This window comes from Ornithodoros turicata, chromosome 1 (genome assembly GCF_037126465.1).
Source record: "Ornithodoros turicata isolate Travis chromosome 1, ASM3712646v1, whole genome shotgun sequence".
Lineage (NCBI taxonomy): Eukaryota > Metazoa > Arthropoda > Arachnida > Ixodida > Argasidae > Ornithodoros > Ornithodoros turicata.
This window is the reverse complement of record NC_088201.1, coordinates 227,468,670-227,490,734: the sequence shown is the minus strand read 5'-3', so window position 1 is coordinate 227,490,734 and position 22,065 is coordinate 227,468,670. Positions and strand designations below refer to the sequence as shown.

The 22,065-nt window shown below is 44.3% G+C and overlaps 1 protein-coding gene across 1 annotated transcript in view; it reads right to left on the bottom strand.

The window, feature by feature from the left end:
• Window positions 1-20,152: 20,152 nt before the first annotated feature.
• Window positions 20,153-22,065, bottom strand: part of LOC135395658 (uncharacterized) — a 72,914-nt gene continuing 71,001 nt past the window's right edge. The window contains exons 13-14 of the mRNA XM_064626757.1: window positions 20,317-20,343; window positions 20,153-20,272 (exon numbers count right to left, since the gene is read on the bottom strand). Coding sequence (XP_064482827.1) covers window positions 20,153-20,272; window positions 20,317-20,343 — 147 coding nt within the window. The remainder of the gene's footprint in view (window positions 20,273-20,316; window positions 20,344-22,065) is intronic.

The window sequence follows — 22,065 nt, the reverse complement described above, 5'->3', positions numbered from 1 at the left end:
TCTTGGTACATCTGATTGCTACCAAGGCTAGGTGTAGGATGCCCCCGAGGTCTTGTTCTTGGGCGCCGAGCGTCAGAGAGTCTCGTTTACTTTACTTTCGCTGTTTCACACTCGTCTGCTGTCACCCTTGCCCACTCTACACACACGTCACAGTGGTTCTGCAATAATTATTCACTGAGTTTACAAATTTCGTATCCCCAGCGTTGTTTTTGCTTCATGCTGTGTCTGAGCTATGAACGCGAAGTACAGTAAGGACCGCATTTATTGTGCGGACTACATGAAAAGACACCAGCGGAGGGTACTCTTTCGTAAGAACTTCGTCCGTGTGTCGTCGCTGGATGATGGACTGCTCAGAAATGCTCTGAGTGCGGAACGATATAGTGAAGTGCACGGAATGGACTACCTGTGTCACAACTGCTGCCTGCGCATCAAGAAGGCATCAGACACCGCCGTGGATGTTCCATGCTCCTCACTGGACACAAGCTTCACTGACGAAGGTGAGATTGTAGAAAGCTTGAATGCAACCCTCAGCTCTTCATTTGGAGACATTTCTCCAGTGAAACCACCATCACTAGTGAAGGAGAAATCCCGACAGTTTTACGCGAAACGTAAGCACAGCGAAATTGTGGAAGCTTTCAGTGGCAGCCTTCAAAAGAAAATGTCAGCGGTATATGGTGGACCCTCGACGGAGCATGATGCTGCATGTCATCTTTGTCCCCAATTTGGGGGGGAGGGCGATATCTACGTCCTCCTACCAAGAGAGATGCCGTCAGCTTACACTTTTACCAGCGAGCCTAACAAAGGAGGAAATTATTGCTTTCAGACCAGAGGCGACGATACACCTGATCGACAGGTCAAGAAAACTTCGTGCAGAAGTAGGTGTGTACGCGAAGCCTGACCCATGTGCAGGACACGTTTTGAAAAAAGAGGATGTTTCCTTGGCTCTACGGTACTACACAAAAGATGATCTTGACTGCTCCATGCAGAGCCCTGACAAACGTGACCTTGTGGCGGCATACGTCGAAGGAAAAAAGGTGCATCGTGTGAAACGATACATTACAAGAACTATAAGAGAGACGTACAACATTTTCCGGGAGACTCACCCGGACGCAACTGTGGGGCCCTCCAAGTTCTACTCCCTGCGACCGAAATGGGCGAAGGGCACCCCTTACAGAGAAGACTGCCTCTGTGTTTATTGTGCCAACTTTACGCTGTGCATAACCGCAATCACCAACGCTTCCGGCGTTTCCTTCACTGCAGATACCGCGAAAGCGTTCTTTCTGTGCAAAGTACCATCAGAAAGATGCGTCCTCCGCGAGTGCAAAAAACGTTGTGACAAGCGCGTGTTGACGCTGTGCGACCTGCAAATAGATGTGGACGACGATGTCACATTTACGACCTGGGAAAAGGGGGATCTTGTCAAGAGGGACCTTCCTGCTCCTGTATTCCTAAGGGAAGTCACAGACGTCATTCTGAGATACATCCCCCACGAGTATATACCCGCAACCCAAAGAATGTGCGATATTTGCAGGAAAGCCGTCCCTCGCGAGGCGATCGGCAGTATTCCTTTTTTACTTTGCCGAAAACTGGAATGTTGTGATCCCACGTGCTGTTCAGGAATACCACTGGCGCAATGAGCAAGTTTCAGTCTTCACGTGCGTGGTGACTACATTCAAGCACACCTACAGCTTTGCTGTAATCAGCGATGATACGAGCCACGACTCCTCCCACGCTCTTGCGACGCTAGGTTTGACCCACTGATCTCTATGTATAAAGGCTGGATCGCGCATGGGCTCGTGGGGGAGAGGCGTGCCTTCGGGCCGCCATGTTGGTGGGCCCTAAAGTGCTGTGTGCTCCCATAGAAAACAATGGGAGGCAACAGAGATTGTGAGTATTTATTGCGCTGCAAGCATTGGTCGTTGTTTGTCATCACACAATTTTGTAAGGTTCCAGTATACTGATGTATCCTAACAGTGTTTCACAGGTGTCCTGCCGTCCGATTCTTAATTACGTTATGTTTTGCATTCCGAAACTAGACCGTCACTGCAGTGCAGCGCTGGGGATTGTACTACAGCACGTTTCCCAGCCAATATTTCAATAAGAAACGACTTGATGGTTAACAACAACCATGTATATAATATCCCGTACTGCGTTCTGGACAAAAATTGTTCCATAAAGAACGGTCCGGGAAAAGATATACTCGCATGGCAGAAAGAGATTGTTCTGCAGAATCGCAGCCGTTGTTTTAGCCGTGCATGCGTTTAGTATGATTTATATCAAGCATCGCCTTAGAAAGAGTCTTTTAGTAAACGACAGCAGTGCTTTGCCTCGCAAATATGGACACACCGAAGCAGCCCTAAATACTTCACGCAATTAGATCACACTCGTTAGGACAGTTAATCAGGTAGTGATGTTAATCAATTAAGTTACTTAGAAAGTGGTAACACCTCCTTGAGACACAGGACTTATCCCTTTTTGAAGTACAGCCCTTCTATATTTGTTTGTTTCTTCCTTTATTTGTTCTGATTATTTGCAGGCGCGGTTGTGCCAAACTCAATGTCCTTCTCCAGCACTCACATGCTTTTGTTGAATACAACTGCAGTGTGAGAAAAGCTGCTTGGGGACGGGGTCCTCCTATCCAGTGCTGACTTTGTCATGCTTGTTATGTGGAGCATGTTCCAAAAAATGCAGCGCCACGTATGGTCTTCAAATTGCAACAGGACTATTTGGAGCTTGAAACAGTTGTGATTTTGTCATTTTGGCTCTCGTGCACCCTGTCTGTGAAACGCAAACAAAAAAGTCTAACACGATATGCTTTTGTAATGAAGATCACTGATGATGAGTAAAGAGAATATACGACAATGAAAAAATGGCTAGGAAGCAAGCGAGCTGGTGAAGATGATGCATAATGTAAAAACCCCGAGACTAGGAAACACGAAGGGACAGACACAGCACGAAGTCTCAAACACAGCTGAAAATTTTACTTCACAAAACAAGAAATATATACAAACAGAAGGGAAGGGAACACTATTTGAGAACAAAATAGGATGTCATTTCGGGGGAACCAGCAGTTTGTTCAAGGCCGGACCGGGGATTACTGAAGGTTTGCTGACACAGTTTCCACAAGAAGTTATGAAAAGGGTCTCTCTCAAAAGTCTTCTGTGAGGGTCCACTTCGGATGCCACAATTGTTTCATCCCATAGAGGGAAGCAATCTGAGCATTCTTCCAAATGTTTTGCAATTTCAGAGTTTGAGAGTCCCCTCTGTGGAAAGTCAGCTTCTCCGTTTGAATAGTTACCCCCATCACATGTTACTTGGTGCTTTAGATGTTTTGTTAAACACCTTGCTTCCTGGTTCACCTGAAACTAAGCCCTCTGTCCCCAAACGGGTGGTTTTACCCTTCTTTCACAAAGTGTCTCACAACTTGTTAACCATTGCGAAGAAGTTTCAAATCGACATCGTTTTCAAGAACAACTTCCGTCTTGACCGCCTTACACCAAACCTGAAGTTTTTTGCAAGAATCACTGGAATAAATTTGTCCCCTGTTCTTCAAACGTTGTTTACCAGATCCCCTTAGCTTGTGGTTTCTGTTATATTGGCCAGACAAAACGTTGCTTAAATGATCGTTTGAGAGAGCATTCTTTAAAAGTAAAAAATAAAGCTTCAAACCCTGAAATTGCAAAACATTTGGAAGAATGTTCAGATTGCTTCCCTCTATGGGATGAAACAATTGTAAAGGCATCCGAAGTGGACCCTCACAGAATACTTTTGAGAGAGACCCTTTTCATAACTTCTTGTGGAAACTGTGTCAGCAAACCTTCAGTAATCCCCGGTCCGGCCTTGAACAAACTGCTCCTTCCCCCGAAATGACCTCCTATTTTGTTCTCAAATAGTGTTCCCTTCCCTTCTGTTTGTATATATTTCTTGTTTTGTGAAGTAAAATTTTCAGCTGTGTTTGAGACTTCGTGTTGTGTCTGTCCCTTCGTGTTCCCTAGTCTTGGGGTTTTTACATTATGCAGAATATATGAGTTCTTGTTTATTCAATATTTTATATCATTCATTATATTATTCAAGATTTTATGTCAAGTTTATACAACATCAAGTGTATTCAAGTTCAAGATTTATTTCTTGCACTAATGCGTTTCAGGATACAATGAACGTGCAGGGAGGTCGCAAAAGACTACATTTATTGTTTTGTGACCTTGCTACAATGGCAATATATATTTTAGGAATGACAATGGTCAGGTACGCTCTCTCAATTTTAGGTTGGAATGAGCAATGAATAGCAACTTCCCTCCGGATATTTTCTTATATATGCTAAATTTTAAATTTAATGTGATCGAATATGTGATAATATAATAATAATATATAAGAATATAATATGTGATAAATGAATGTGATCAACAGTAGATGTAAACAATATGAGTAGCCAGAGAAGTGCATTCTCAATAAATAATTTTCTTCTTATAGCGTATATGTGCATGCTTATTAACTGAAACAATTATCACAGTTTCCTGACAAGTTTTAATTTCTGAGAGTGTACCGTAGAGGCTGCTTAGATCTACAACAGTTCATACAAGATATTATATACTGTGAATGCCTTTAAAAATCCCATGTGACACATATGCCTTTACTTTCTGGGGGTGCTGTGGTAGTCAAAGTTTGTGGGCATTACGCAGGTTCTGCATCCATTTCTTGAGTATGTCGAGGCAGCTGTGAAGTAACCTGCATTGATGACGATTATTCCAATTTTTATGGTGCATCGACAACAAAGGAAATAATACATCAGAACATTGGTTCGGGTGCAACCAGTTAAAAATGAATATATGGTGTTTAATAAATGCATTGGACAAATGCTAAAACATCAGTTTAAAACATGGTTTACAATCCCTGTATCTTCTAAAAATTAAAAAGATTAAGAACTATTCTAAAAAGAATATGGGGAACTCTTCTAAAAAGAATTATAATCTCTAATTATTATATTGCTGGGTGAACGAGCCTAAAGGTGTGTTTCTGATGTGAACATTTAAGAAAATATGCAGAACTGAGAGAGGCTAACCACAGTGCGTGCACTGAGGTTGTTCCTTCCTGTAAAGTAGAAACCAGTGGATGAGGAACGTGATACTTACCTGTACACCCAGCCGTATCACACTGCACAGATTATTCACTGGGTAGCCCTCATGACGAAACCTGTATGAGAGACCACTTTTGCCTTAAAAACTGCTCCAAATAGCACGACAGGCTACAAATTATTACTATCGTAACAAGCTGACGATACAGCTCAGACACAAAGGCGTTATTCAAGTCGCGCCACACCACCGTTACGTAGGGTTCTTTGTCACAAATCAAACCAAGGCACAAAACAATACCAATACATGAAAAAAAGGTGACAATCGTGGTCTCATTATGACGTAATACCGAACTTGTGCGCGAAGGTAATTCAAAGAAACGAATGTGGGACTTGCTTCCGCAGAGAACACCGTGTACCATGCTAGCAATGCATGCAAAAAAGCGCTAGAGTGCTTGCACATATATTGATGACAACACTACCTGTGTAGTGTAACGTGTTGTTTCAAGCATATTATGCACTCAAACTGTACTTGCCGCCGGCTAAAATGCAAATGTGCTCGTTTGAATGTCGGAAGAGCGATCAAGCAACCTGCATCCAGTGCTCGTTTTGGGCAAAAAAACACTTCATAATGGTCAACTAAATATACAGAATGGACGCCTATTTATTCCTCGATGAAGAGTGACTCACCTGTATAAATTTAGGCCCTGTAACCTTGCCAGTACGGTTGGTACGACCGTAATTGCAAGACGTTGCCATGATCGCTGCGGCGGCTGTTGTGGGTACAGTAAGATGGCGGCCGGTTTCTTCACGCTCGCGCTCCCTATCCGCGATCCAGCCTTTTACAATCGAGATCAGTGGTTTGACCGAGGACTGGCTTGATGACAATATGCCTGTCCTCACGGAAGCAATATTTGTCTCAGATGGAGCGGACAGCCATTTCAAAAAGCGATACCAGTTTCACGAATTTGCACAGAAAACCCACGTTACGAAGTGGATGTTCTCTGGGACTGGCCACGGCAAGGGCACTGCCGATGCAATTGACGGCCTCGTGAAACACCTTGCCTCTGTGTACAACTTGCGATCACCTTCAACGGACATAATAAATTCCGCGACCACAATGGTCTCTAAACTGAGTACTAGAATTGAAAAGACGAAGCTTCTTCACTTGGGCAGCTCGAAGCTAGAGGTGTTCCGCGCCGCGAAGAAGGAGGAGTGGGCCACACTGCGACCAGTACCTGGACTCCTGTGGTCAAAGGAGGTGAACGCGAGTGGTCAAGCCGTTTCGAAGATGTGAAGAACTGCTTCATAATATAGAGTGTACTAAGCCTGTACTGTACTGTAAGCATTACTGTGTGCTGTACTACACGGGAAATTCCCATCGCCTGCTTTTTTGTTTTTCGGCGCCATGGGGAATCAACGGTGCCCTTGTCAGCAAAGACACAGTCAGTGTAAATAAAGACAGTAAATGATTCACGTAAATTGCTTGAATTAACACCACTTGGCGAGTGTTTTCTCTGGCACGCACGTAAGACTCACGAGCCTAGAGCATCCTCGCTTTCACCACATTTTCGACATATACTTCTTGAGTAGTGCTGAGAGGTAGTGCAGCAACCGTTTTCGCGTTCTTCTACGGTTTTTATACTGCTCACCGTTACATTACTGCCAGAAGAGGGCAGAAAACAGGCAAACGCATGCATTTCTTGACTTTTTCTTGCCTGTACTTTCTCAGTCTTTTTCATACGTTGTGCCTCAGTGTTAGAAAACATTGTACAAATGAGAGGTACGCAAACGTACAGAGCACACGTTCACCCTTCACAGCACAGCATCCGTACACCGCAAACAGGCATAAAGTCTGCTTGCGGCATACCGAGAATTACATGATTCCATGGTAAACTGATATTGGCGTTATCTGTCCGGGTCTCAACTTTGGCGCGTTGTAGTTTCCGTTGTGACAGAGAAAAAAAAACTCGATTTCTCGTTTACGAGGAGAATATATATCCTTCTAGACATGTGCTAAGTTTCAAGAAAATCGAGACTGGGGTTTTTGAGATACAAGTGCCCAAATATCGTTTTTTTTCGAGAATGACCCCTATTTGACGGCCCCGTACTGAAGAGCAACATTGTTCAGAGCTGCAAATTTTGTACCATATTGTAGCGCAAGATTTGCTCAACGCAGTGGTGGACGGCATATCTCACTAACTTGTACAAGGTGGGCACGGCACAGCGAGGAAGGCGAGTAAATTCTGCCTTAAAGAGCAAGTTTGGCTATTTTTGACTGAAAATCTAAAAAGAAACATTTTATTGATTTGTTTACGCCTTCCGAGATGCCGCACACCTGTCGCAAGACAAAAAAATTCAATGCTTTGCACGCTTCCTTTGGCGAGTTATAAAATCCCAAAAACGTTTCATCTGAAAACTATTTTCCCGGGTCATTTTCTTTCCGAATTTTTCACTCGCGAGTGCAAACACTCAGCGCCTAAATATTTGTCATTTCATTCCTACCGGGCGCTGGACTACAATATATATTTTTCAGAAAAAATCGGCGGTGTTCGCCGGACCGTCTTGCCTGAGTTGAAATGGAATCACCCACCAATATTTAATCACCAAAAAACGAAAACACCAAGGAATACAATAAGCGGGGATCTTCGAGAGACAAAACCTAGTCCAGATGATATCCCCATGTAAAGGTATGGATCAGCAGGCGTTTTATGAAAGGCTGAATAAGCGTTTATTAAGGCTTCAGGCCGGTAATAGTTAGTACGAGCTTGTCGTGTTAGAGCGACTGATTTCCCGGGAGACTTCAGTGGCAAAGCGTTCTCCGAACCTGCGTTGTTGAAGATGAAAAATAACTTGCTAACACAATCATCAGTGATCGAAGCCATAAAGTGATGTAAATGCGTCATGTTAAGCTCGCACAAATCGCTAATCAGCCTTAAACAGTTTTTCGCGGTGATGAGAAAGTACAAGGTAGGGAACTTTGCAGACATGCAACACGCTACAGTTTCGGAGACAAGCTCAGGAAAATCCTATTACGCTCCGAAAGGGAGATGAACACAACAGTGACTACTGAATGATACACAGTAGATGCCTCAGGGAATCGGACCCGACTGAATCTGGAACTATCTTAGCTCATACCGGAATGGAGTTCCTGTCGACTACGCCATGTCAGGCACAAAAATTGGATGACGGTGTCGACCCGCTGGTCGCGTGATCGCAAAGTGGCGGTCTAGATGGCCCTAACAGATATTGATGAATAAAGGCGTGGGGCAGGAGGCGTGCTACCAAAGCCGAATTTTATTGGAGCTAGAAGTTAGCAAGACGTTAGCGCTACGACTTCAGGTTGGTAAAGGGCCGAATTAAAGAGCTCGTAGATGTTGATGCGTCGATGCTGGCTGATGAACCCTCGTGGCCTCGCCCATCGCTTTGATGGATGCAACGGTGAAAGTGATGAAAGTCCAGAGGGAGTGATGACGACGCTGATTGATGCTCACACAATACTCTTTTCAGTAACAGTCACTGCACATGATGGAAAAGGTGGCTTTCTTGAAGGCCAACTAAATCATACGGATATAGGTAAGAAGGAAAGGCGGGGAAGAAGATCAAAAGAGAGCAAAGGAGCTGAACGGCTCTGTGGGCGGCCGCAGGAAGCCATACTGAAGCAGCCGGGGGAGCGTAGCGCATTTTTAGCTGGTGAAAGCAGGCGCACATTCTGAAAACAATTGGCAACGCTTGCTCCGGAGCTTCCGTTGGCTACAGATTTTGTCACAGTGCGCTTCAGTCGAGGCTCGTAGCCGAGGCTAGTCGAGGCAGTTGCGTTGGTGTGGCGATGGTGGGGCCCTCTGGGATGTGGCATCCACCCATCGAGATTCAAACTTGTTCGACCGCGTTCTGGCGGTAGTGAATGGTTTTGCGAATCATTTTCAAACTTCAGTTGCCTCTCATTATTTTTATATTCAGCCTCAGATTCTTCATGTTTCTCTTAAATATATTGAGCAACCAGGCTGTACTGAAAAAATGTTGTTACATGTATTGCGCGTGTTCTCAGCAAGCAACCAAGGTCCCACGAAGGTGGCACAGAATATTGACCCACAAAGGCGAAGCGTTGCCAGGATTTTCCCCATATTGGCTGAAACTTGACACAAGGTCTCCATATTGCCGAGTGCGAGCCAGTAATGACGAAAATGTGGGCAATATGGAATCATATTGCAAAGATTAAAGCAATATGGTGAAACCATTCCCATATTACCCACATTACCCATATTACCATTCCCCATATTACCCGTGTGCACCCCCTATTGGCTGAAAATGCAGAAAATGCGTATTGGTACCTGTACCAAATGCCGAAGTAGCACGGCATGATCGGACGTTGAAGCGTGTGAAACGGACTACTCAATGCGTCGTTACTTTCAATAACTTCCCGTAGACTATACACATTGTTCGAAACAAGATATCTGGCAATGTCAGTGTAACATGCACTGGAACTCTTCTTGTATGCCTGCTGTAAATAGTCATGATTTCACTTGCATTGCTACGAGAAGCCAATCGGTCGTAACCGCAAAATAAAATGAAACGTTTCAAGCATCATTTCAGCAAAATCATGCTAATTATAGAAGGGCGTAAGACGTTTGTAGCGGTGACGACGATGGATGTGCCTTTGCAATGTCGCTACACCTGCATCCAGTCAACGTATGCCAAGAATTCCGGCAGCGTCATTTCCTGTCAAATACTGTGTTTTTAATTCAGCCTGTGAGTTCTACTGTGATTACCTGCTAACTACAGCTGTAAGAACATCCATTTGTTTCTTTAAAGCTCAGCTTTCTTTAAAAAAGCCTTAAGCTTAAAGCTTGAGCTTGGCCTTAAAGCTTTCTTTAAAACTCGATTTTCGAGTGTTACAGAATGGAATGGTACTCACACGATGTGTTCATAAGAGAACACTGATTATGTATGCAAAATAGTTATCCCAAACTCCTCGCGGTTTTCCGAAAAAGTGAATTTTTAGTTTCACTGGCATCTCGTCTTGTGGCCCGCAAACCCTGTGGCGACGACACATTCGTGGTCTGCCCGCGCTCCGGTCTGGCATGACATTTGCCTTGGTTTCTTCCGCCAAGCCGGCCAGTTTCTTCTGCCGAGCCGTCTGCTGCGCAGATTCACATTGGGGAAGTGATAAACAGTTCGCTGTTAGGGAGCCAGTATATTTCTGGACTTCACTGAACCAACGAGGAACATGAGTTTTGCTTCCTTCGACTGCAAAGCATTTGCTAGGCCAGTACAGACTCCCTGGTGTGATAACGAGAGGATAGAGAGGTAGCAACCGTGCTGGTGGTATAGATCCACAACTCAAAAACCCGAGACTAGGGGACAAAAAACGACAACGCAGACAAGGTCTCAATCACAGCTGAAAGTGTACTTAGCAGCACAAACATATAAGGGGTTTCAAGTGGGTTAGAAGGAAGGTTGACGAGAAAAGTAAGAACATCCCTAAAACCAACGGGAAGGTCAGGGAAGGCTTGCTGACAGAGTTCCCAGTCGAGATAATGGACAGCGTTTCCTTCATAAGCCTTTTGTTAAGGTCACTTTCACTGGACATTACAAAGGTTTCATGCCATCTGGGCGCGCAACCTCTACAGACTTGTAGGTGTTTTACTAATTCGGAAAAACAATCGTTATTTTTTACTTTGAGGGCATGCTCCCGCAAGCGATCATTTAGGCAGCGTTTACTTTGACAGATATAACAAAAATCACATTCCTGAGATATGTGATATACAATATTAGAGCGACAATTCACACAGTTCTGTGGGTTTTACACGAAGTTTAAACTTTTTCAAAAGGTGTCAACGAGACTAAACGAAAATCATTTCTAAATACAAGGTTCACATCAAATTTCTTCGCAACAAAAAGCAGGTTGTGAGAAATTTTATGAGAATACGGAATTAACGACACGATGACCAGTAACATTATTTTCTTTTAGGGAAACGCAAAAAAGCTTGTTTCCAAGCGTCATTAGACCATGAAAAATCATACAATGGGAGTAGCCCGCGTCCCTCAACCGAGACAGTTCGTGGCACAGAGAAGAATGTAACCGGTGAACACAGGACCACAGGACTTTTTTACAGCATTTGACAGTAACCCGGCGATGACTCCATCTTGACAGTTTTTGAATGGCAGCTATTAGCAGACAGGATAGGTTTAGGAACTACCGTATTTTCACGCGTATTAGCCGCGGCTTATGCGCGATTTTTTTCTTCTCACGTGCGCCCCGCGGCTTATCCACCGGTGCGACTTATCTGATGACTATTTTTCCTGGCATTTTCCCCATACGCCGATTTTAACGAAAGCGACGACAGTGTCTCTGGAACAGCACTGCCCTGCCGATGCACGAACAGTGCGTAACAGTGACGGGTCCACATTCGAGTAGATTGATCTTCCTGGTGCATTCCCCCAAGCAGCTTTAAGGAAAGTGGTGACAGTGATTCACGTCTTCTGGAAGATCACTGACCCATCAGTCCACGAAAAACACCCGACAAGGGCACAATCCGATCTTGGTAGAACCCCAGAACTGACCTCCTCTGTTGTACACTGTGCCGATCCCGGAGTATGGACCACAGGGTTTATGGCCTTCTCTATGGTCTCCTTTGTCGCACAAATCAGTCGTCTCGTATTGTCCGCGGCTTATCTGCGGGTGCGGCTTATCTGCCAGAAAATTTTCAAAACGTCCCAAAAAACGCGTCTTGCGGCTTATCTGCGGTGCGGCTTATACGCGTGAAATTACGGTAATTTGCAATAATCCCAGCAAAGATAAGGGCTGAACAAAAGTCGTACACCCAAAAAATGTAGCTCGCCATTCATGGGGTACTCAACGGGAAAATCTAGTTCGGGAGCGACAGACTTGATAACAAGTTCGCAGTCAGAAATGATGAACTCTTCGTTTAACAACAGTAACAAATCATCGACAAACCTTCTTACAAGAAGAGAGGCAGTGGAAACAGATGAAATAAATGACATGACAGCAGTATCAACAGTACGCAGGTAAATTTCTGACAATACCGTTGCAATAGCAGAACCAATACAGATGCCAGTCTTTGGGGTAAGCAATTCTTCATCAATACTTATAGCAGTTGATTGAAGATACAATTCTAGAACTCAGAGAAAATCCGAGACAGAAATACCCTCTTTTGACTGGAAACGCACCAAGCTACACTCTAAAAATTATCTCACACGGTTTAACAGAGTATCAGCTCGGAGAGAATAATACAAATCCTTAATATTCAGGGACAATGCGCGACGTTTTTTACCATGAAAGACGCCAGGGCCTCAAGACGACTCTCAGAATTTTTCAAGACAAGTGGGCTAGGTTCGTAAATTGAGGAGAGACAGTTCTTAATGAAAGAAGATACAACTTTTTGCCAAGTGAGGTTCTCATTTACGACAATTCTCAGAGGCATATCAACCTTGTGATTTTTCAACAAAAACTTGACCGAAAGGGTCGAACGGGAAGCGGAACGTATAGCCTTACAGATAGCACTCATATCGTTTTCCATGACCATTGAACAAATCGCCAGTTTTGATTTCTGCAATTTGCCCGGGAACGGTTTATGCAATTTCACAACTGCATCCGTCTTTTTAGATTCAAAAAGGCTCACAGGTAGGACAGCAAACTTTGATGATTTGTCCGTTTGCAATATGTACAAACCTTTCATCCGAAGTTTATTTTAAATGGTTGTTATGGACAAGGTACCTCGTTTCGTTACAGGAAAGCTTGAATCAACGCATTGGGACAACCGTCTCATAGCTTGCTCACAAGAGGCAGATGATTTTTCAGGGTCATTCAAAGCGGAGGAAACTTTGAAAATGCTAGCGGCAACATCAAGCTTTGACGGCCCTAAGTCAAAATTTTGGTCCTTTAGACAAAATATTCGATGTTCTTGACGACAGGGGAACGTTTCTGGGGTTAACAATGTTGCAATGGTTAGGTTTGGGTCTCATGAGGCAGGGAAGCATGGAGATCCGCAAAACAGAGAATCTAGAAGAAAAGGCTGCATTCTTCAAGGAGAGCCAATGCTTATAGTGACAGTTCTGGTGGAAGCTTGGACCGAACAACAAGGTCCAAAGAATGTTCGCAGATGATTGCAACGAATTCAGATAATCACTCACAACAGACCGATGTGCCGAGAGTAGCCTCTTCTTGTGATGCCATGTAAGGTCAGCTGAACGGAGGGAGCCACAAATAGGAGACACCAAACGTTTCTTCCGAAGCTGGACGCCGAGGAAGCAGAACTCAGCTTGAGCAGTGGCAATACTGTGGCCAAGTTTACACAGCGTGAAGAGGGCTCGAAGACGAAGAGCTTGGAGGTCGGATCCAGAAGGATCCGACAACACAGACAAGTTCTGTGTTCTCCAAGATCTCCATCAAGCAAGCTATCAGGAAAACGATCGGAAGAAGGTTCCTTGAGTTCGACGAGGTGGCGACTATACTTACGGAGGTGGAGGCGGTCATAAATTCGAGACCACTGACATACACTTACAGTGCGTTCAACGAGCCCACCCCTTTGTCACCTGCGTTGTTTCTAACAGGCCGACGGCTGACAACACTTCCGCCAGTGGAAAACGGAGGCATAGCGCATTTCACTGATGTATGGAAGACCCGACAGGAGATGTTACGAGAACTATGGCTTGCCTGGAGAAAAGAGTACGTCGGCGAACTTCGATCAGCGCATCTGACATCATCCCGACGTGGTAAAGAGTTCGAGGTTGGCGAGATAGAAGTGATGGGCAGCAAGAAGCTTCGACTGCTATGGAAGATGGGGCAAGTAGAGTCCATAAACCGAGGAAACGATGGCGGCGTTAGATCCTGCACAGTCAGGACTACAAAGGGCGCATCAAAGGAATAGCAACGAGGAACCTCTACCACTTGGAAGCACCGAGCAAGGTCGACAACTGAGTCGTCCATTGGTGGCCGCGGAATGTTGAATATTTCAAGAGGGGTCGACATCTACATCGTCATCATCACTGTGATAGCGAACGCGCACGCGATATCACATTCTGTTTTCCCCCTTTTTGGTTTCATCACGCTCTTCAGATATAAAGCTACTGGCTATACTTTGTCCAAGTCTGCGTACTAGTTTTTATAGCATGTCTACGGTGTGTGTACAATGCATCAAACCTATTCTCAGGTACAGCTTGGGACAAAAGTTTACGGAACACCCGAGTGTTACATTTCTCTATTTGGGTGACACCCTAGTGGCAAACAGGAGTGGACACACAAACTGAGGGACGGACAGAATATCCGGTCACCTGTTTTTATTCGATCTCTTCGTAATATCTAGAAGGGGGAGGTCCCGATGAAGAAATACGCCAGAAATATGCCGTGTTCCGTGAACTGAACTTTTGTCCCAAGCTGTACAGGCTAGCTGGTACGCAATTACAACATGAAACAACTGACACAGACCGTAAAGTCATGCCTTTTCCTCCGCACCTCGGGTTTCATGTTGTTATCCTCACATGCAGCTCAATTCGCCTGTGCTGTGCAGCATGAGCGAAACCACATATTGTTTCTGGTCACATGACACGTGACATAAATACAGTGAAACCTTCCTATGTTGGACAACCACGGTGCAGCCGAAGCGTCTCCTACTTATAGAGGTGTCCGAGTTACAAGAGATGACGGCAACAAAAAATGGCAGCAAACACAGCTGTGAGAAATGTCCCCCTTCTTCAATTTAAGGCCCTTAGTGGTACCTGGTGCAATGCACTGCAGGCTTACCACAGTATGGTAACGCTCTGAATACTGATTTGCTCAAAAAGGAACGTCTGCGTTTCTTGTACTAACTTCCCCTCATGCAAGGCTGTAGAAAAATGTTTTCAGCTAATGGGAAGAGAGAAGACATCATTCTGTAGTATTGTTGACCCACAATGTGTCGTGTGTGAAGGTCATTTTGAAGAGTGCAGGTGGTACAAGACTGTGTTCCCACATTCTTGGCAGTGTTGACTAATAACCATAATAAAGTAGAGGGTACATTTGTTGCTTCATATATTTGTGTCATGGCAAAGTATGTAGAGATACATCTGTCTCAACATGGAGGTGCTTTATATGCCTAAAATATGACAAATAGTTGTCTGTTCAACACCACTAATCATGTGGCCTCCATGACATGTCTGTGACATTCCAAAGTGATTGACATGTCCCACAGATGTGTGCAATGCTGAAGATGACTGTTCACCTTCTATGGATTCTTGATTCAAGAAAAGTACTGTGTGATTTGCTAACAGCGCCTGGCTGTACCTTCACAATTCTATATAAAAATATGTAAAGTTTGCCGAAGGAAACATTATGAAGGTCCATCGCGAAAAACCCTGAGACGAGGGATAGGAAGATACATACACAATGTCTCGACATAGTGTGTGTATGTGCCTTCTTGTATCTCCTCTTCAGGTCTCGCCATCATGGACACTATCACCAGCTCGCTTGCGGTTGAACCGTTCTTTCAACGATAAAGGTCACTTTCATGAACTGGATGGCAGCCAACATGCTGTCAATAAAAAGAATAATGGAAGGAGCTCAATATGATCCTTAGACTGTGCGTCCTGTCATTGCTTTCCGACAAATTGTGACATAGAATTTCAGGACATTGCCTGCAGTGGTAGTATTCTTGTGTTCTCACCCTTGACGCTCATTGCGTGTCATCAGTCACCTGTAATCTGCTAACATGCACATAGCTAGAACAAAGTATATTTGTATTTCATTGAATACAGTTGGTACAGCACATTGTTTTTTACATGTTCTTTGGAATGTATAAATAAAAAATTATCTAAAGTTTCCTAAAAAAGTCTCCTGTCAGCTCTACAGAGCAGCTTCGAATTTCACTAGAAGCCACGTGTGAAACCTAGACCAAACTAGTGTTGAAGGTCCATATAGGTCATAGATAGATACTATTATTATTATTAGATCATAGGTCAGGCTTAGGTCTTGGTTGGTAGCAACGCATTTGAATCTTAAAAATTGATGCAGGAGGTGACCAACATAACTAAATACACCAACTGACGCTCACAAATTTTGTGGTATGATACTTTTGAAACAGTATTAATACGCTGCAGTGGTCTTTTCTCCTTTGTTCCTTTTAACCTAGAAAGATTAGGTCTTCAGCATCACCAGCCTTAGTTGCTGAGCATTCAGTTCTTTACGTTGAGCGCTGCAGTTTCATATTTGTTTCTCTGGACAAGCAAGCCCGCTTCCCCATTTTGATAAGGGTCTTCCACCTTTGACAGGGCATTTGTGGACAAGGAAAACATTTGGACCCTTGTGTATTTTGCTATGAAGTGCACCGTACGAGGCAGAGGATACCACCAACCATTTCCACCAAGGTTATTACATTTGTGATAAAGTACATATACCTTTTGTCACTGACTAATTTGGTGGCAAAGTTACTTGAGTGGCGGTTGTGCAATTTTAAGCACATGTTTAAAAAAACAGTATATGGGAAGTGCTGTCTCGTTGAACATGTGTAGTACCCAGTGGTTTACGTCGCGAGACAACTGAGTGTGGCATACACAGCACAGTGTAATGTTCCTTATTCTGGCAATGTTAGCATGGTTCAAGAAGTGGGAAATGTTGCACTACCCTTAATAACATCTGTTGGGCCCAGCAAACAGGATACACATACCCTGATCTGAATACACTATGCCTAACTCAAAAGCAATATCCGTACGTGGTTATTTGCGAAACTATTATGAATGAAATATGGCCTGTGTAGTATAGAACAATGCGCACACTCAAGTAAACATGCAAAAAATACGTATCAGGGCTCTCGATCTACATGCCGCGGTGGGCTCTACGAGATAAGCACACTACAAAACTACATCCAACACTTTTTTGTGCGGGGCAACTCTAATGAGCACTTTCATATAACCGACGAATGGTTCAACGAATGGGTCACGATACGTTCATACGTTCATTGCAGTCGCGTTATGATGCTGCACAATATATGTATCTCGTGTAAGAAGCCTGGCAATGGCGCGATGTGCATGGGCAGTAATACGGTCGTCTTTCTTTGAAGACCAGTCCTCTGCAGGTATATGCTCAAACGATCAAGTCTCACGTTGTTGCTCAATCGCTCCCATTCCTGCACTTTTAGTAAAAGCAGCAGACGGGTTGACGTGAATGGCAGCTGAACGGTTGAACTGCGATGTTCTCGAGCTCACAATCACAATTTCACGCCAAAAATGTTGTTAAGGTGAGTTCGCGGTTGTTGTTTCCATCGTTCAATAGTTCTAGGGATTACCTCGAACGAAACGCTCATCGTAGCCTGCGGCCATAACTGGATTTCTTCGCAAACGGGAGAAGACGCCAGGGAAGTCAGATAAAGCCTCCGCTTTCATCCAATCAGAAGAACGATTCTTTATCTACGTAGATGGAGCAGGTTTATCCCATCTACGTCAGAAAAATGGCTGCGCCCATGGCTTGTTTTGGTTTCTTTCATGAATTAGTTTTCGTAAGAGGAAGACAAAATTGAGAAACGAAGGTGCGTTTCGGGGGCAGTCGGATGTGCTCGTTCTGAATATCACAATCGTTTCAACACATCGGGAAATCTGCGTAGCTGACCTTTACGAATGCTACGTAAATTATTTGCAAAGCGAGCAACACGCGAATACTATTTAGTCACGCTATATCGGAAGCTCAGACTAGGTAAAAGGCGCTGACGCCAGAAATCGAACCTGGGTCTTCTGATATTTGGGTAAGGTATTTTTGCTTGCTCCCAGCGCCATCGAAATACTACTCAGTAAAATTAACGACATCCCGGTGACATTCGAGCGACGTTCAATCAGTGATTATATCCTGGCCTCTTGGATAGGCCAGGAACTTCCCCAGGATATATGAAGTGCGCCTTATACATCGGAATGCAAGCATGCATATTCTGGAGGCGTACCTGAGGCATGTGTTGTTTACTGCAAAAAATTGTGTACTTTAATTCCTCTTTCTTGCCTTTTGGAGAGTACAATTACTCCCAACAAAGGAGTTACTCCCTTACTGCCTGCCGGAGAGTAAATTACTCTCCAATAAGGGGTTAGACCGTATCCCCACTTCCTACAGGTTGTGAGGAGACTCCCTTATTGAGAGTAATTGTACTATCCAAAAGGGAGTGATATATGCGGCAAGGAAAGGAGTTAAAGTATACCTTTCTTTCAACCGTGTGGGATCACAAGGATATCCGGATATTCAGAACGTTCGTGACCAGGTAGAGATGTTCCAGGGATGTTAATGAAAGATGTAAATTTCGTTGAATTTGAACAACAAAGAATACGAAGACAACAGGTGACTCAAACCAGCAGTGAATCTTTAATGCAAGGGTACCGCGAAAAGTGGAGCGTGGAATATCGTTGTTTCCTGCAAGGCTGGCAACCGTAGCAATCCTAAGCAGTCAGAGCTAGATTGTTTTCTTTTCTTTTTTTTTGTTTTGTTAGTTTTCTTCCCCACTTCGTCCTCTCTGTCAGTGTTTAGTATGTCCTAGGAGAGCTTCAGGTAATTGTGCTTGTTGATTTTGCGAATGCGTTGCAACTGACAACTTAATGCGATAAATTTCCTCGCGCCACTCGGCTCCCCAACGGAAAGTAACACGACATAGGTGCTACGTGGATTGGAGACAGACCTGCTTACAGCCACAAACGTAGAACCGAGAACCGTGGATGTCCTACGACTTTGCTGTTGCTAAGGTGGTCGAAAGTTTGGGACTGATTTCGAGTACTAAAAAGGGATTAGCAAAGTTAGAGATTCGGATATATATAACTTATAAACAGAGTGATAAAATAACAAGGTTAGAATAGACAAATTGAAATACTGAGTGCGAATCAAGAAGGACTTACGAAGGAACTACCCCTAAATTCGCACTTACTATGCTAATTAATTTATTCTGTCTGTCAACACCACACAAAGTAGAATATCTTTTATGCTTTAGCATTACAATTCCCGAGTTCGGAAACCGTGACACAGTCTGATTGATGTGTGAAGGGCCGGAGAAAAACCTTTACGCTACCTTCCTTATGCAATACCCGCATGCCGTGCAAGCACAATGGTAGATGGAATACCTCTCTACGCTAGCGCGGCCGAGAGCGGGGGGGGGGGGGGGGAGAGAAGGCTGCCGCCTTTTTTGTGGCTTTGCACTTACTGATAGTGATTCTTAGGGGCGGATAGGTCTGGGTAGACGTGGATAGCGCTGCGTAGTGGTAGTGGGTGGACGGTGTGTCCGCTATAAACGAAAAAAAAAACACACAAAAGAGAATACGCGCATTCGGCCGCATTAATTATGCATTAATTATTCGTACTTCGATTTCTGCAGTGAACCCGTTCCCTGAGATAGCAGAATTTCGTAGCAGAAATTTCGTGTGTAAATAGTGCATACGTAGTTCACTTGTTTTAGAAACTGCCAGCGGTCACACGCACGCATACAAATTGTCCATCAATGTACTTGTTTCATGTATTTACTGTTTAGTTTCACAGGTGCCAGGTATCTTGGATGGGGTGATGGAAAGAACGGCGTTCTGTCCATGAATCGTCTGCTTGCTGAGTTGTGATTGTGAGATCATCCTATCAGCTTGGTCTCAGTCAACTCAGTAACTCAGTCTCAGTATCAACTACGTGGTGACTATCGACGTGGTGACTCTCTTGATGTTGAAGTGCCCTGTCGTCCTGGAGGCTTGATCCAAAACAGGTGGAAGTCAGGGCTCGAATTATACGAGTACTTGCCATTTATCGTAGCACAACCACTTATAACAGAGCCAGGAGCGTGGTAGCGCACGAGTGCAAGACATTTTAGGCTATCCTGAGGGTTGTGTTACATATTCATCACCTCTATATGTAGATATGTTTTGAAGGTATACTAGTCGAATGAAATTGAAGGACAGAGCGAGCTCTGGAAGGGATGACGTTTTTCAGACGCTTGAAACGCGTGCACGAGCTGCAAGCTGCGTCACCGGAGATGAAACAAGCACTTCTCTCTAGACATCAAGAAGCTAGGTGTCAGCGTAGTGTCTGTCTGTGTCTAAGCGTGCGTCATTTGGGTTGTCTTTGGCACTTCATTTAATATTGTGGCATCAATGTCCTATAGTGCCACCATACAGCATTGAAGAGTGTTTGACGAAATGCCGAATGGTGCAGCCAGTTTTCACGAAAGATTGTGGTGCTTTCTGTCCATCCATCTGGTCATGGCGTACCTAATAAAGTTGGTTGTCCAATTAGAAAATAAAAGTGCACGTACCTCATAGTCGTCGTCGAAGCATGCGGACTGAAAGGCAACGAAATGTTAATCAGTTTTATGACGCTCTCGTCCATTTGGATCAGTTCATAGCACACTCAAGGATACCAAGGAAAATGTTTTCTGTTTTACAGAATAACATTTTCTGTGCCCCATAGTTTGATGGATACATAATCATACAAAGTTCGGCACCAACCCCTGATGTGAGAAGAGATAGGGAATCGACCATCGCATTTGTTCTCTTTAGGACGCTACGTCACCCTACGCTGCATGACGACACGTCATCCGTAGAAGTCTCACTGACGGAGATGTCTGCCGTGGCCATGGCCGTGATATCTCACACAGTAAGCTTCCGTATTCGTGCTACATATTTACACCCTACCATCCCGTTTAATGTAAAACTTCGTATTGGGTTCACATAGGAGCAAATGTACCCTCCTTAAATTGGGCTATGTAGTTATTCCTCGAAAATATTCTGGCACAGCGTCGATGTATTGTGTGTACCGGACTGTACTGAAAAAGCGTTCTGACACTGTTCGACATGGCCTAGAACGGTTCTCAGCACATCACCAGGTTTTGCCAGGAGTTTCCCCGTATTGGATTAAACTTGGCAATAGGGGCCCCATATTGCCAAGCTTGAGCCGTTAACGGGGGAGTGTCGCTAATATCGCCCTGTATTGCAAGTGTGCAATCCGTCCCAACGTCATTCTCTGGTGTGTTTAACGGCACATAAAATAACTTTGTTTTGTGACTTGTTTTTCTAAAAGCCTTCTGAAATTTTGACAGGGCAACAGCCAAAAGACAGCAGCGTGTTCGTACGAACGGCACGGCTGTTATGCCCCATCAGGACAACACTGATCATATGTAATCCCCGTGTTCCGCCCATGGTGCAAAGGCGTCGCATCGCTAATAACGACAACGGTGCAGCGGAACTAGACGCCATATAACACTGGCACGGGGAAACAATCCGCGTCGGTTACGCTGTATCGCGCTCTTCCAACATTTTCACATTATTGCGGCCTCTGCCAACGCCACCTCGATACAGAAGGTATGCTTATTACCTTCTCTCCCTCCTTCTCTACGTGGACACATAACCTGACTTCGTCTGATTGCGGTGCGCCCTGTTACGAACTCTGAAATGATTGCAACTAGCTTGGGGCCTGTAGACACGAATCCGTCGATAAAAAGTAGCACACATTCCACAAAATTAGTCACGAGAAACATATGGGACAGTTTTGAGCTTTATTTTAAAGTTTTCCCGTGTAGTACGCCTGTACTGCTCGCAGACGGCACTGGTTCATCTCCGTGGCTATGACAGCTGAAAGGTTTGATTTGATTCGGTTTTTTTTCTGGCGCATTAGTTACTAAGCCCATAATGCGCCAAATACTACTGTAACCTTTACCTAGGTAAAATTTTTATGCTTACTAAAACAGTGCTAAGTGCTGGGTTAGTAATTAAAATCGCAGATCCATTAAAAACTCTGTTATCTCTACAAAAACATCTTTCATTGCCGAGCTAAAGCGCCGAGTGCAGTGACATGAAGTTTCTATTGAACTCGAAGTTGAAGTTGTACTCTGGAAAGCCATAGTGATCAACTGCTTATGACATTCGAACGCTACAAGAAGGCACAGCTGAATGCCTGTTCAAGAAATTCTGTTTGAATTGTGTAGCTTTCACACATTGATATGTTGGGTTCTGAGGGTAAACCCTGATTGCATATGAAGCAGTCAGGTAAAACCTGCCTTGCTCTA